General features: G+C 33.7%; 2 protein-coding genes across 2 annotated transcripts; one reads left to right on the forward strand and one right to left on the reverse strand.

Annotated features, from left to right (window-relative positions):
* Positions 1-21: 21 nt before the first annotated feature.
* On the reverse strand, positions 22-3,855 carry trmt5 (tRNA methyltransferase 5). Its single transcript, XM_051125979.1, has 5 exons — positions 3,747-3,855; positions 2,907-3,535; positions 1,467-1,591; positions 366-1,020; positions 22-233 (listed from the first exon to the last, which is right to left on the reverse strand). Exons 1-5 carry the CDS (start codon positions 3,764-3,766, stop codon positions 178-180), a joined length of 1,485 nt encoding a protein of 494 aa, XP_050981936.1. The 5' UTR covers positions 3,767-3,855; the 3' UTR covers positions 22-177.
* On the forward strand, positions 3,852-16,400 carry slc38a6 (solute carrier family 38 member 6). Its single transcript, XM_051125980.1, has 16 exons — positions 3,852-4,109; positions 6,114-6,235; positions 6,632-6,705; positions 8,169-8,221; positions 8,450-8,489; positions 9,234-9,312; positions 11,613-11,701; positions 11,798-11,856; positions 11,927-11,986; positions 13,156-13,206; positions 13,359-13,438; positions 13,528-13,628; positions 13,793-13,917; positions 13,999-14,143; positions 14,242-14,336; positions 15,575-16,400. Exons 1-16 carry the CDS (start codon positions 4,023-4,025, stop codon positions 15,656-15,658), a joined length of 1,344 nt encoding a protein of 447 aa, XP_050981937.1. The 5' UTR covers positions 3,852-4,022; the 3' UTR covers positions 15,659-16,400.
* Positions 16,401-17,304: the final 904 nt, after the last annotated feature.

The raw sequence follows: 17,304 nt of genomic DNA on the forward strand, positions 1-17,304 counted from the left end.
TTTGTAACGCTGTTTCAGTTAAATAAACACACAAAAAATATTTTTTTAAGTGTCAGTGTTGGATGTGTGATCGACTCAAAGAAATGCAACAGCATTAACTCACATTGAATGGTCATTTATTAAAAAAAAACAACTAAAAACAACTAAAAACAATTTAACAGGCAACACTTAGTGTATTCAGTCTGTCAGATCCTCACACTTCTGTTTCTTAGGACACGGCTCTTCTGAAATGTCTATGGAGGAAGAGAGACACATTTTAGCACAGCTGAAACGACCAACCAACATTATTACGGGATGGTTTGTATTTTTATATTTAATGTTTTAACTTCTACCAATTGACACCAGTGATATAGAGAGTCTCTTACCTCTGTTTTGAGTGTGTTTGCTGTATAGGACCTCCTTCGGAAGTGTAAAACTCACACACATCATCTCCTTATTAGGTGCCACATTCCTCACCAGGTGCACAGAACACTGTCCTTGCAGGGAAATCTTTAAACTCGCTTCAGCCCGCTCCACTACATCCCTCTGAGCGTCATCTTCCTTGGAGAATCCGTAGCAATGCACCTGCGGCAGGTTGTTTTCCTGGCAGGAAAGACTCTGGTCTGGCTCTGGGCCCAGAAGACCTCTAAAAGCATCAAGGAACTCGAGAGCCAGAGCGGGAAGATTCATCACCACATGAATTTTGTGTGATCCCTTTATTAGAGCAGGCAGACGCTCCCGTACGGGTCCCCGGATGAAGTCACGTCCATCCATGTTAAATGAAGTAATTTTTCGGTCAACCTTGTTGAGTTTAGCATTGTGCTGGAGCCAACGAAAGGACTCTGGGTTTAAGTCATTAGCAAGGATCTCGCAGCCTCGACGGGCTGCTGGGATCGCAAACGGACCAACTCCGGCGAAAACATCCACTACAGTATCGCCACGCTGAAGAAGGGAAACAATGCGCTCGTGTTCGGTGCTCAGTCGAGGGTTCCAGTACACGCGGGAGAAATCAAACTCATAAAATACGCCATTCTCACGTACCTGAGAGAGGAAAAAAAAGGTACAGATGGATCTGACATGTTTATCTTTAAGATCTGACATAGCGGTCAAAATGATTAGAACACTAGTATTTCCAATGAGACTGACACAGACTAATCCAAAAGAACTGTAGTAACTTGTTCTTTCTCCTCATGTCATTCCAGACAGACTGGATGATGATGAGATCTGATCTCTGTGTGGAGAACTAGCTGTTGTCAGACTCCTTGTGCAAACAAAAATCTCACTGGATTATTACAATTAATGGCAAAATGAATGTTTAGAAATGTAAACTGATATTTCCTACTGACACTACAGCAAAAGATAGAAATAACTGACTTAAAACCATCTTTTAAACTGGTGGAAATACTAGTGTTCTAATACTTTTGGCCACCACTGTAACTGAATATGCTGACTCTGTGTATATATATATATATATATGATGAACTCACCTTTGCTACCATGTTACTCTCTCCTGCCAAAACCTCCATTTGAAAGTTCCTGTAAGTGGAATCAATGGTGTTTGTCTTGTTGACCACACAAGTAACGCCTGGGTTCTTATCTATGATCACTTGACCTGGAATAAAACACCAAAAGTCAATAAAAATAGAGATTTAAACTTCATGAATTAAACACATGTAAATGTAGTTTATCCAAAAATTATAAATTACTTCCCTTCATGTCATTCCAAATCAGGGTAAATATTAACTAAAACTATTAAAAATAATTGTGGTAATTGAAATAAAATAATTAGATTTTAAAAATTAGATTAAAAATAAGTGCTGTCAAACTGATTAATTGCATTTAAAATGAAAGTTTGTGTTTACATAACATAGGTCCATGTGCTGTGTATATTTATATATAAATATTAATAAACACATACATGTATATATTTAAGAAATAAATGTAATATATATTTATACATAAATGAAAGTCATATATAAATGTGTACATATTTCTTAAATATATTCATGTTGTGTATTTATATATACATATAAATCTACACAGCACACACACATATATTATGTAAAACTTTTATTCTGGATGCGATTAATCGTGATTCATCGTTTTGACAGCACTATAGATGGATTACATTTTTTTGGATTAAATTATAAATTGAACATTAGATGGAAAATTGGAAATTAATAAAATGAACTGGAAATGAATAAAAAATAAAACTGAAATGAAAAATAAATTAAGCCTAAATAGTAATAATACTAAAGTACTTTTTTATATAAATAGTTAGAACTAGGGGTCAACCGATATGTGTTTTTCAGGGCTGATGCTGATACCAATTATTACAGATGATGTAGACCAATAAACGATATTTTGAACTGATGTATTTGTCTAGTGTAAAAATGAAAATTAATGTCAAAATTAAGAATAACAAGGGCTCTGACAAAAACTCTAAGTGCTTTTAAATTATTTTCAGAATCGGTTTAGAAAATGGCCGATATGATAACCATAAAAATGGTTAATATTGGTGCAGATAATCAGTTGAACCCTAGTAATACTATATTTAAAAAAACTTAATTAATTAATTAAATAAATAATAAATTAAAAACAAAAATGAAAAAAAAAAAAGACAAAAGCATGGCAAAAGTCAAATTACTAAAAATGTGAAAAAAAGGAAAAATCTAAAAATACTGCAAACTGAAAATATAAATAAGAAAGCTCATTCAAAACATTAGTAAAAACTATAATATTATATAAATAATGCTATATATTTACACTCATTCAAACCCTGAATCCCACTGGATCCCACATTCCACATTTTTAAAAATATCTTCTTTTGTGATCCACTGAAAAAAACCCATACAGCTTTGAAACAACATGAAAGGGAGTAAATGATGACAGAATTTTGGATGAAATCATTTATCATCTCTTCTCACCAATCAGTTTTCTGTAGGGGAGCTGGTGGTCTCTCAGATTCATATGGGCGATGTGTCCCACTCTGCTAAATCCTGATGTCACATCCTGTCCTTCAGGAAGTACAGCTCGCAGTATCTCTTCACTCTTAAGGTTCTCATAGGTGAGTTTCAGTTCATACCTCTGGATCTCCTGAGACACCCCATATGCTTTCAGCGCATCTGCTTCCTCACTGCCAAACGAATCTGCAGTCGTAATGTTGTTTGGGTCCAATAGCAGCAGCCGATGTTCTCCTTTACTACTGTCCTTAGTCCCATCTTCACTGTGTTCCTCGACAACCCGTTTGAGTCCTGGCCTCTGTAGTGCCACTTTCTTTAAACTTTTCACCACTTTGTTGAGAACATTGGTTGGTATCCGTATGGCGGGAACACTGACTGTCTGACTGAAAGCAGCTCGGTCCAGGTCTGTCATTCCCCGGACAGTCTGAGGGGGCTTGTAGAGCCCCAAATCAGCCTGTGATTGGTCAGTCATGGCTTTCTGAGAATTAACAACAGTGGAGAACTGGAGGGAAATTCTCACAAATTGGTTTAATTTCTGAGACAGAAAGATACAATTGTGATGTTTCTGCAACAGGAACAAAAGTCTGCCAGATCTGTTGGTCAAAGAGAGAGATAAAGTCATGCCCTGTACAAAAGTGTCTAATGAGACAACCTCTTTGTGAATTCACAAACCAGTTTAAATAAATGCACATATTGTTAGCAGCAGGCTTTTATCTACACCTGATAATAAAACTACAAGACTATCTATAAAAACATAACACTTTCAGGTTTATATTATAAACAAAATAAAGTGTCACAGCTCACCCTCTCCAGCCGGCAGCCATACAAGCACGCTTTTACAGTAGCCTACGTCATTTCTAAGCGACCGCGAGACTTCGACGTGATTGGTCTGTGACGTACGATATAAGTGGACATGTGACCTTCTTTCCTAATCACGTGAATACCGATGTTTATGTTCGCTTGAGTCTCTTTGAAGCCGGTGATGTGAGAGCGGGGCACTTAAATTGACGGACCCGCTAGTGTCTAAGAGCGAGCGGCGGGGTTTTGGTTGGTGTGGAAGAGTGAACTAAACGGCGGAACATGTGGAGAAACGCTGCAAACTACACCGTGCATACGGGGAGCGAGTATGAGCCCGTCGGAGAGGAGAGCAGACCGCTGTTAGAACAGGTAAAACACAGCCTGTCATTTCCTGATAACATTAATTTTAATAATAATAGGAAGAAGATGAAGAAGAAAAAGCGTCAATGAACGAAATGTGTCCACGTAACATATTTGTAAATAATAAAAAACATTAAAAATGTGACACCTACACTAGCAGTCAAAAGTTTTTGAACAGTTCTCTTCTGCTCAAAAAGCCTGCATTTATTTGATCCAAAGTACAGCAAAAAAACAGAATTAATTTTCTTATTTATAATAATAGTTTTCTTTTTGAATATATTTTAAAATGTAATTTATTCCTGTGATTTCAAAGCTGAATTTTAAGCATCATTACTCCAGTCACACGATCCTTCAGAAATCATTCTAATATTCCGATTTGCTGCTCAAAAACATTTATTATTTTTGTTGAAAACAGCTGAGTAGATTTTTTTTCAGCTTTCTTTGATGAATAGAAGGTTCAGAAGAGCAACATTTATTATTTATTTAAAATAGAAATCATTTTATTGCTATAAATGTCTTTATCATCACTTTGGATCAATTTAAAGCATCCTTGCTAAATAAAAGTAATGATTTCTATAATTTCTTTCAAAAACCTCCAAGCTTTTGAATGGTATGGTGTATAATGTTACAAAAGCTTTTTATTTCAGATAAATACTGATATTTGGATCTTTCTATTCATCATAGAATCTTGAAAAAATATACTCAGCTGTTTTAAATATTGATAATAATAATAAGAAATGTTTCTTGAACAGTAAATCAACATATTAGAATGATTTCTGAAGGACACTAAATACTGGAGTAATTATGCTGAAAATTTAGCTTTGATCACAGGAATAAATTACATTTTAAAATATATTCAAATTGAAAACAGTTATTTTAAATAGTAAAAATATTTCACAATATTACTGCTTTTGCTGTGTTTGGTATCAAATAAGTGCAGGCTTGGTGAGCAGAAGAGAATGCTATCTTACTGTTTAAAAACATTGAAGTGTAGGTTTACTGTTTTATAAATAAATAAATAAATAAATAAATAAATAAAGCTAATATTTAGTATGTATGAAAGTTAACTTCATGTTTCGCCCAATAAAGTCATAACTATGACAACAAACTTGGCCTCTTTTAATTAATCGTGATTCGTGACTTGTCATAATGACTCATATCATAATTAGCACTCATGTCATAATTATGATTAAACAAAGCAGGATTTTTTCTTTTATGTTGCGGAAATGCATGTATTATACTTTATGTATTCCGTATTTTTTATATTATTAATTTTTTTTTACATAATTATATATTAAAAAGAATAATTATATATTAATAAAAAAGCTAATTATATATTAAAAATAATTAATATAATTATATATTAACACCTGGAAACACAATATTATATATTGTGTTTCCAGGTTATGTGTCAATCCTGTTGTCATAGTTTTTAATTCTTCTTGTTAAAGTCATGTAAATTTCCATAAAAATAAAAAAACTTTAATCTTAACCTAGGTTGTTTGGTATTGCGCAGTATTTGCAAAGTATACACAAAACAATATTTACAAAGTGCTTTACAGGTGCATAAAAGAAAATAAATATTAGACATGTCAAAATAAATTAATGTACATTATCACATTACTTTAGTACATTACTAAATCCAGTCAAAACCAGTGTAAATTTTGATTGCAGTGCTGTACTATATTGCAAATTAATTTGACGTTGCCTTAAAACCATGAAGCTGTGCTCTAATGCTTTTCGTGGGAATGGATGGAGTATGTGTATTATGTCATTTGCTGCCTCATGATTTCTAATCACTTCCACATCATCACATGCTGATTTTATCCAGTTTTATTTTGTCTTTGCAAAGATTTCACTTCCCTTTGTGCTTTCAGTAACTTGGTGTGTAAGCAGATGGTAATGACATTCGTTTTGCGTGCTTTGTCCCTTGCATAACATCTATGATCTATTTTTTCTCATTTTGCTTCAGTGTGAGTAATGTGTAAAGTCAGTCATTTATCTTCCTCACAGGGTGCTCAGGCTAGAGGTGCGTCGTCCTGGTCTTCTGCCTTTAATCTGATGAATGCCATCATGGGTAGTGGCATCCTAGGTCTCTCCTATGCAATGGCCAATACGGGCATCATTGGATTCAGGTACATGCACACAATGTTCCTGATTCAATACAAGTTAAGCTGTGTGACGACATTGGTGGTATAATTGATTATAACAATAAACTGGTTTGATGCGCCCCTCAGTTATTTTTTAAGTGAAAAGTGCAGTTCCAGTAAGTCACTTAAAATGATATAAACAGACCCATGCATAAAATGTTATATTTTTACATGAGGACAGAAGTGAAGGACTTCTACATAGAGAAAAATCTGGGAAAAGTTAAAGTTGTTATCTCAAACTACCTGTAACAAATATTATTCCATAAATGCTTTCAATAGGACATTGTACCTGACCCAGAACAGTTGTTTGAGCTTGTAGATCATGTTTTTTTTTTTTTTTTTTTTTTTTTTTTTTTTCAACTTTGCATGTATTTTTCACAGTATTCTGTTGCTGGTAGTCTCCAGTTTGGCTGCTTATTCTATCCATCTCCTGCTGCTCCTCTGTGACAAGAAAGGTAATATCAGCTCTCTTATGTGACCCTGGACCACAATACCAGTCTTAAGTCGCTGGGTTTTATTTGTAGCAATAGCCAAAAATACATTATTGATTTTTCATTTATGGCAAAAATCATTAGGAAATTAATTAAAGATCATGTTACATTAAGATATTTTGTAAAATTCCTACTGTAAATGTATGAAAACTTAATTTTTGATTAGTAATATACATTGTTAAGAACATTATTTGAAGAACTTTAAAGGTGATTTTCTCAATATTTTGATTTTTTTTTTTTGCACCCTCAGATTCCTGATTTTTAAATAGTTGTATCTCGGTCAAATATTGTCCTATCCTAACAAACTATACATTAGTGAAAAGCTTATTTATTCAGCTTTCATATGATGTATAAGTCTCAGTTTTTGAAAAAATGGTCTAGGGTCACATATTTGACCTATATATTTTTTTTTTTTTTTTTTTTTTTTAACCCTGCTTAATCCTGTTTACCTTTAAACCCTGTTAATATAACTCATCACCATTTACAAGTTTGGGATCAGTAAGTTTTTATTTTATTTTATTTATTTATTTTTTTTTTTTTAAAGAAGTTTCTTATGCTCATTAAGGCAAACATACAGAAAAAAAATTAAGTATTATTGCAATTTAAAATATCAGTTTTCTATTTTAATATACTTTAAAATATAATTTATTCCTGTGAAGCTGAATTTTCAGCATCATTACTCCAGTCTTCAGTGTCACATGATCCTTCAGAAATCATTCTAATATGCTGATTTATTATCAGTGTTGGAAACAGCTGTGCTGCTTAATATTTTTTGGGACCTGTGATACTTTTTTAGGATTCTTTGATAAATTAAAAAAGTAGTGTTGATTCAGAATAGAAAATTTTCTGTTAAAATGTTCAATATACATTATTCAAAAGTTCAGGGGTCAGTAAATTTCTTACTTTTTCATTTCTAAGAAATTAATACTTTTATTCAGCAGGAATGTGTTAAATGGATAAAAAGTGATAGTAAAGACTTATATTGTTAGAAAATATTTCAATTTAGAATAAATGCTGTTCTTTTTAACTTTTTATTCATCAAAGAATCCTGAGAAAAGTATCACAGGTTCCAATAAAATATTAAACAGTATAACAGTTTCAACACTGATAATAAATCAGCATATTAGAATGATTTCTGAAGGATCATGTGACGCTGAAGTCTGGAGAAATGGCTGATGAACATTCAGTACTGCATCACAGAAATAAATAATATTTTAAAATATATAAAAATAGAAAACCAATATTAGAAATTGCAATAATATTTCACCTTATATCACAATATATATAATATATCACTGTGTTTTTCTGTATTTGAGAAATATTTGCTGGCAGAAAGTGTTGTTCTAGGCAGTTAACACTGTGAAATGGTCTTTCATGATTATACATTGTAACCAGGCCTCACTGTTGCATATGTTTATGTGTGTTAGACATCAACTCTTATGAAGCTCTTGGAGAGGAAGCCTTCAACAGACCTGGCAAGGTTAGTTATTTTTTTTTATCTGAATAAGGAATTATGCACTTCACTGTTTTTTGTTATACACTGCCCTCCGAAAGTTTTGAAACGCCCTAGAAAAGTGGGGTTTTGGACTATATTGGCATGAATCCTTTTTAATTTGTGATAATTAAACATTTGGAGGGCAGTGTATGAATAAAAGTAAAATGCGGCTTGTTACTTCTATAAAATAAGTTTTTCATTCGTTTCATGCAGATTCTTGTGGCCTGTACTATTCTCATTCAGAACATTGGAGGTGAGGTTTTCTCTCACTTATATTTAACTCTTTATATTGTTAAAGTCGTATTACTTAACCTTTCAACTCAGAATTACTATATGGAAATCCCTGATGCAGAGATTTTTTTCCTCTTTCGCTTTCATTCTCTCTCAGTTTGAACATGTTTTATTAGGAGGATATCTTTCATTTTGTTTTGCCAAAGAAGTTAACATAGCAGGTTAGTCAGCGAACAAAGCTATACTTCAGAATGGTTTGAAGTGAAAATAACAAGAAAATTGAAAATCTGTTTCTTCCCTTTCTGTCTTTCCCTGAACACTGCTCACTACTCACTGTGAACTGTAGTGAGTATTCTGTGTGTTATGTGGTGTTTAGTAGCAGTAAAACATAATTTTGTTGATCATTAATCTATTGAAGCAACCTAACACAACATAAAATCCACCTCATGTTCACACTGTCTGTATAGTGACAGCAATTGTGTGTTTGTATGAGCGCAAGTATTTGGCTGCAGTCAGGTTTGCATCCTGGATACAAGCCATCAACTATGTTTTAATCATTTGTGTGTGTGTATATGTGACCATATGATATGAGCTCATGGCTGTTAGCATGTTAGTGCTAATTTATAATATGTTGACCTCAGCTGCACTGCGCGGTGTGTCTCTGTCTGTGGAATGGTTTGGTTTTTCTGAGTAGATTGTTATGTATGTTTGTGTCATGAGGTGTTTTATGGCTTGTATGTATAATGTGCTGTCATTCTTTTTCTAGCCATGTCCACCTACTTGTTCATCTTGAAGTCTGAAATGCCTGCTGCCATCACCGGCTTCATGAGCTCAGAGACTACTGGGTAAATGAATATATACACCCTCACATTTCATCATTCTGATAATGTGCAATGCAAGTTTTCAATGTCAAATAATGTTTTTCTGTACTTACTGAAACTGAAATTCATCACAAAGCAAGAGTATTAGCCAATCAGAACATAACTGATGTTAAAAATGAGCAAACAAAAAGTAGAAACCAAGGAACCAATAAAATGTCTTGTTTACAGTGTCAGCTGGGAGAAAAAATAAGAGTAAAATGGGTAATACAATACCATTTAAAAGTTTAGGGTCAGTTAGATATTTTTAAATAATTTTATTCAGCATTAAATAGTTTAAAAGTGACAGTAAAATAATTATAATGTTGCAAAATATTTCTATTTCAAGCAAATTCTAGCAAAATTAATAATAATAAACAAATTCTTCTGAAGGATCATGTGATACTGAAGACTGTTGAAAAATCAGCTTTGTGGTCAGAAATAAACGACATTTTAAAATGTTAAAATAGACCAAAAAAATGTAATCAAATAAATTCACAAGTGACTTCTTTCAAAAACATTTTAAAATCTTACCCCTCCCAAAATTTGAATGGTAGTACATATAGTTCATCAAAACAAGTATGATTTACATACCACAACAATGAAAGTGAAAAGCCTGACATCTGAATTCAAGTCAAAATAAAAACACAGTTCATGAAGAGAGATAGAAAGGGACAGTTTTACACCAGGGAATTCACTGACTGGCAGAAAAGCACTCTTTCTCTCTCTCCTCTCCCTTCAAGCGAGTTTCCGAAAAAGAGAAAAGAGCAAGTATTCCAGAGTAAAGAATGTAACGGTCATTATTTTATTAGCCGCTGTTTTGAGCTGTGGTTCGACTGTGCCCCGTCCCCACACAGATGGTTTGCATTACAGGTCCGTTCACGTAAATCTCACACATATGTTCCGCCCAACGAGAGTCGTGCCTGCCCAAGATCCCCTTTACCAGCACAATTACTGTGACCAGACCCAGACACACACAAACATCACTACTCCATCTCTCTGGGAGGAGGAAAAATCACAACGCGGCCACAGTATAAATGCTTGAAACTTTAGTCATTTACCGTAAAATAACATTTTTCTTTCAGTGCGGTAATTTATCTTCATTTCTTCAAGTGGATCAGCTAGGCTGTCTAGTACCTCCCTGTTGTGAAGAGAGAGCCACAGGAGATCGACCAACCTGTTCAAAATTCAGTCTTCACATTACTTATTTTTTTTGTGGAAATCATGATACATTCTTTAATGAATAGAAAGTTCAGAGAACAGCATTTATTTGAATTAGAACATTTTGGAACAATGTAAATATAAACAATATAATACAATTTTTAATGTCTTTAAAAGGTGCATTAAAAAGATCAAAAGTGACCGTAAAAACATTTTTACAAAAGATTTCTATTTCAAATAAATGCTCTTTTGAGCTTTCTATTAATCATAAAATCCTGAAAGACTGTATCACATTTTCAACAAACATATTGTTGTCAACATTGATAATAAGGAATGTTTCTTAAGCAGTGAATCAGCATATTAGAATGATTTTTGAAGGATCACATGACACTGAAGACTGGATTAATGACTGCTGAAAATTCAGCTTTGCCATCATAGGAATAAATTGCATGTTAAAATTAAAAATATAAATATATGACATATATTAAAATAAAAAGGCAGCAGCTGTGTTAAAACTGTTAAAATAGCAGTATTTTCTGCTGTTTATACTACTAATTGCAAATAGTGGCAATTATCCACACCTCAGTATTGTGGTACATTAGAAAACAGTATGCAATAATGTATTTAGTGCAAATTATCATTTTAATTTGAATTATTAAATGAATGGCACCTTACTGGGACAATGTGAAGCCCTCCCTACACCTACTCTAACCCTACCCAATACTTTATTTTCAACTTTTCAATTCTTTCCTTCATTTTTATTGAAAATAAATGTCTTTCCAATGTGATATGAGATTAAATAAACTTGAGCTGTATTTGATGATAGTCTTTTGTAGTGTTGAGTACCCCAATCACACATTGGTGGGCAGAGTTAGTTTAGATAGCCTCTGCCAACAAGGCGGGCTATTTGCACTTAGTGTAAATAGACACTCGAAATAAAAAAGTTATTTTAAATTGTAATAATATTTCACAGTATTGCTGTTTTTAATCAAATAAATGCAGCCTTGCTAAGCATAATAGACTAAAACATTAATAAAATAATCTTACCTACCCTAAAAGTTTGAAAGGTATGTGCATCTCATTTACTTTGTGTCATTTTGTCATGCATTTTTTTTTTCTGTCCTTAGTCCTTCAAAGTGGTTTGAGAATGGCACTATACTATTGATTTTAGTGACACTAATTGTAGTGCTGCCACTGGCTCTACTTCCTAAGATTGGTGAGTGTCATCAGAGGCGTTGTTTTTTTTATTATTATTATTAATATTCTGTAAATGTGTGAAAGAGTGTGTCACTGGTTTCTATCTCCTCCTCAGGTTTCCTGGGATACACCAGCAGTCTCGCATTCATCTTCATGTTGTTCTTTACTGTAGTGGTGAGTTGTTTTCTCTCTCTTTCTCTCTCTCTCTGTATCTTTCCTATATTGATGTTTTCATCTCTCACAGGTGGTGGTGAAAAAATGGTCCATTCCCTGCCCGCTGCCAATTAACTCTACTGTGAACCTGGTAAAGACCACACACACCCCCTCATAGCCAGACCGCTTGCCTAAATAACCCAGATTCATACCAAAAACACAGTTCGGGCAACTCTACAGTAATGGACTACTTGGTTACATTTATTTAACTTTACCCATTTAGAACCTCCATGTAACTTAATTTTAATCACAACAGACTTGAGGCTAAAGAGATGTATTTAACTCTCAGAGATTAGTTTTTGGTAATGACTTGAGCTCCTCCAGGACTTTTTACTTTTCAGTCAATTCACATGAAAAGATTTTAATGAAGTGAGACCATATTTGTGACCCTGGACCACAGAACCAGTCATAAGTACCACGGGTATATTTGTAGCAATAGCCAACAATACATTGTACGGATCAAAATGAATAACTTTTCTTTTATGCCAAAAATCATTAGGACATTAAGTAAAGATCATGTCCCATGAAGATATTTTGTAAATTTCCTACCGTAAATATATCAAAACTTAATTTTTGATTAGTAATATGCATTGCTAAGAACTTCATTTGGCATCTTTAAAGGTGATTATCTCAATATTTAGATTTTTTATTTTATTTTTATTTTTTTGCACCCTCAGATTCCAAATTTTAAAATAGTTGCATCTTGGCCACATATAGCTCTATGGAAAAGCTTATTTATTCAGCTTTCAGATAACGTATAAATCTCAATTTCATAAAATTGACCCTTATGACTGGTTTTGTAGTCCATGGTCACATTTAGTTTTAGATTTTTTTTTTTATTTATTTATTTATTTTTTTTATTCAATATAAACTTTAAAACCTTTTATACATTTTTTTTGTTTGTTATTTAAATGTAGTTTAATTTATTTATTTTAATTAATTTTTTTTATTTTCTCCATTTTTCACTTGTTTCTCGTAATGAATATTGACATGGTAGTTGGCATAATGATAAATTATAAACAATCAGTCATTGCTATTCTGTGCAGTCCGATTTGATCCGATCAATCATACAAAGGAAGTAGCATTGATTTAACAAGGGAAGTGGCCTTTGACCCTCTTGAGCCAGAGGTCAAAGCCTTTATTTCCTTAAAACAGTGTGCCGATATTCAGTGACGGATAATGTGCGTTTTGTCATTCCGTTGCTGTCCTGATTTCTTTCTAATCTTCGTATTCACATTAATTTTATTTTTCTATCCCCAGAGCTTAAATACCTCAGAATGCACCCCACAGATGTTTGTGATCTCTAGTAAGGTGAGTGTGTGTTTTCCTGAGAAAGGCGAGCTATGTTTTGATTGAAAGACCGCCTCGCAGGACTATTAGAAACCCAAATATTAGTTGTAATATTATAGCATAACCGCACACACATCAGGAGGGTGAGAAATGACTGTGTGTGTGCATTACAGAGTGCTTATGCCGTCCCAACAATGGCTTTCTCCTTCTTGTGCCATACGGCAGTTTTACCCATTTACTGTGAGTTACACAGGTCAGTTCACTCGTTGTTTTTTTTCTGTGCATTTGCCACATATATGGTTTGTTATTGGTTTATTTTATGTGTATATGTGTGTTTTTCAGTCCCACAAAGCGGAGAATGCAAAATGTGACGAATGTCAGCATTTTTCTTAGTTTCGTGGTGTATCTGATCTCTGCCCTGTTTGGATACCTCACCTTCTATAGTAGGAACATTTTTTAAAGCTACACAATCCCACATTCTTTCATTACTTACTACATTATTCTTATTATGGTAGAATATAATCTTTACTGTTTCAGTTAATTCTCAAACTTTTTTAATTGAATGATGTCTATAAATGACATAGATAACATCTCTCTATATTCGCAGCACATGTGGAATCAGAGCTATTGCTAGGATATGACACCTACCTGCCGCGGGATGTTTTGGTGATGTCAGTGCGTCTTGCGATACTATTGGCCGTTCTGCTAACTGTGCCGCTCATTCACTTCCCAGTAAGTCAAACTCAAAAAGCCGTATTGTGAACCATTTAAATAAGAAATTCAGAAATCACATCCTCTCCCTCTTTCTTTTAGGCACGTAAAGCGCTGTTGTTGTTATGCAGGGGAGAGAGGGAGTTCTCCTGGCTATTTCATACGCTTTCCTGTTTTTTCATTCTCACTCTTGTGCTGCTGCTCGCTATTTTCGTCCCTGACATTAGGAATGTCTTTGGTGTGGTGGGTAAGTGTGTGGCCATACGCTCTGTGTGTGTTTTACTGTTAAGTTCACTGCTTAACATGTTTATGTGTGTCTGCATACCTTTACTTGTGTGATTCCAGGTTCTACAACCTCCACATGTTTGCTGTTTGTGTATCCGGGAATGTTTTATTTGAAAATCAGCTCTGAGCCAGTCAGATCTCTCAATTCAGCAGGGGTATCTAAAGTCTTACATACAATCAGTAACACATACATGACTTCCTTTGCAGAAGACAGCTGATTTTGTGTGAATTTCTTTCATTTTTTTTATACACTACTGTTCAAATGTTTGGGGTCAGTTTGATTATTTGAAATCTTTTGTAAACTTTATAAATGTTTTACTATCATTTATGATCAATTTAATATAGAAGCCTGATTCCACCACTGAAAAAAGGTAATTGCGAATTTTTATCTCACAATTTCCGACTTTTTTCTCACAATAGCGAGTTTACATGATTCAAACCTGCAATTCTTACCTTTTTTCTGATTTGATATAAACTCTTAATTGCAAATTATAAAGTCAGAATTGTGTGATTTATACTTACAGTAAATCAAAACTCACAGTTCAGATTTTTTTCTCTGAACTGCAAGTTTTTATCTCGCAATTGTAACTTTATAACACGCAGCTGTGAATTAAGTCAGAATTGTGAGATATAAAGTCGCAATTCTGCAAACATATCAGTCATTTTTTCCCCCTCCAAATTGGACTTTATAACTCGCATTTGCAAGTTTACATAACACAATTCTAAGAAAAAAAATCACAATTGTGTGTTTATATCACAATTCTAACTTAATTTTTTAGAATTGTGAGTTTATATCTCGCAATTGCAAGTTTCTCACAATTCTGAGAAAAAAGTCAGAATTGTGAGATATAAACTCGCCATTGCAAAAAGAAAAAAAAAGTCAGAATTGCAAGATACAAACTAGCATTTGCGAGAAATTCAGATTTGGGAGTTTTTAGCTCGCACTTGTGACTTTATTTCTCGCAATTGTGAGTTTATATTATGTAAAGTCAAAACTGTGAGTTTGTATCACAATTCTGACTTTATAACTCGCAGTTGTGAGTGTATATCTCACAATTCTGAAAAAAAAAAGTTGAGTTGTGTGATTTTTAAAAAGCCACAATTACCTTTTTGTTTTGTTTTTATTCAGTGGCGGAAACGGGCTCCAAAATTTAGTGCATTCTTGTGGAATAAAATATTAATAATAAAAAAAAAAAAGTACTTACCACAAAACTTAGAACAGTAGAGTTTGTATGACTTTTCTAACTTTAACATTACATTTTTTCTTTAATAATGCTATTATTTATACATGATATTTTGAATATTTTGAATTTGAATATTTTGTTGATATTATGTTGCTTTCTTTGGGTTTCTTTCCATATGCACCGTTTCTAAGTTTCTCTTTTTATTCTAGGCGATTTTTCTGATGGTGATTGGTCTGGTTGTTGGTGTGCTGAGCCTGTGTGTCATCATTTTCTCCTGGGTTCAAGGTCTTTGACCTTTGACATCATCATTGTGGGACATATTACATGTGTTGTGAGCTCAACACATCCAACCCCGAAGAGAAACCTTATTTTACAGGCTGAATGAAGGGAAGCCAAACGAGAGGAGCCAGCTGTGCTCTTACAAAACTTCTCATTTTCTCATAGTGCTGTTATGACACTTGAATGCTGAACAGAGGCACAATCAAATTCAAAATATCCAGCAGAGTACTGAAATGCATATTAATCTATACTGAATGTCTAAACAACAGCAGATTTGACAATTTTTGAATCAGATGGTTACTGTCATCCATAGAAACACAGTTGAGGCCAGTGAATGAATGAACTGCACTACCGATTTTACATTAATTGAATGTGGGAGATTTACATAGATATTTAATGAAAAGGAAAATCTGCTTGTCTGACTGAAGAAGAAAAAAAAAAAAAAAAAAAAAGCTCTGGTTTGATGATGAGCCACTGTCTTTTTTTATAAGATTTTTCAGAACATTCAGGATATTTCTTCTCCAACACACTAATCCCAAAGATTTTCTGTTGATTTATTTTTCCTTCTATTTTAAATAAAGAAAAAATAAATATATTGAAAATATACAGAATGGTAATTATATATATATATGTAGACATATTTTTTTACCATTGCAATCCTGTTTACATGTCCAAAAGGACAATTTTGGTGTATTTTTATTATGGTGGATTTCAATAAATAAAGGGAAATAAGAATTAAAACTGGTTTCTCACTGACGTGTTCTATGGCATCTGGAATGGAGTCTGTGATCCATGTTTAGTCTAAGAGATCCAAGCATTAGTGTGTGTTTTTGCTGGGTTGCACGTGAGAAAGATTGATAGACAGGCTGATTTTTCTTCATTGATTTGGACAGAGGGTTCTCTGTATGTCAGATAATGGAAAACAAATGCTCTGTGTGTGTGTGTATGTGTGTAGGCTCTGGCCTTTGCTCTCTCCTGCTGTTTCTAATATGCTGCATTAGTTTGAGAGACCGCCCAATGTAAGAGTCTGTAACACCGACCCACACAAACACACGTGCACAACCTTACATGTACTTAGTGATGTATGGTAGTTTTGTTATTCTTGATGTGTATAATTAAAGCAACATTCATCATGTGGTTCAGGATGACCGTAAGATTTCAGACAAATTTTTGCTGCAGATAAGAGATAAATGATATGACAAAAAATAATGCTTTGGATTACATGCTTACCTTGAGTAAGATGACCAATTACATGATGAAACCATGGCATAGTGCAAATTGACGAAGATGTGTTTTTTTTCCCCTTCCCGTATGAGTGGGCGTGGCCATTTGTAAATTGTATGGGTGTGGCTTCTGGTTTCATTCCTCCAGCTATTTGTAGCTGTACAGAACAGGTTGTTTTGCTGCTTGATATTGCAAATGTGTATGTGTCTTACCATATTATTTTAATGTATTGTCTTAATTATGAGCACACTGGTTTGTAGTGCAAACAGTTTTACCGTTTTTTGCACGTTGTTGCTCTTATTTCCCTATAGCGGCTAATGAACCGAAAATCTCACTCATAGGCTTAAAGGAGAACTCCACTTCCAGTACAACAATTTACAAATAATTTAATCACCCCCTTGTCATCCAAGATGTTCATATCTTTCTTTCTTCAGTC

This window comes from Labeo rohita, chromosome 13 (assembly GCF_022985175.1).
Source record: "Labeo rohita strain BAU-BD-2019 chromosome 13, IGBB_LRoh.1.0, whole genome shotgun sequence".
In the NCBI taxonomy this organism is placed as follows: domain Eukaryota; kingdom Metazoa; phylum Chordata; class Actinopteri; order Cypriniformes; family Cyprinidae; genus Labeo; species Labeo rohita.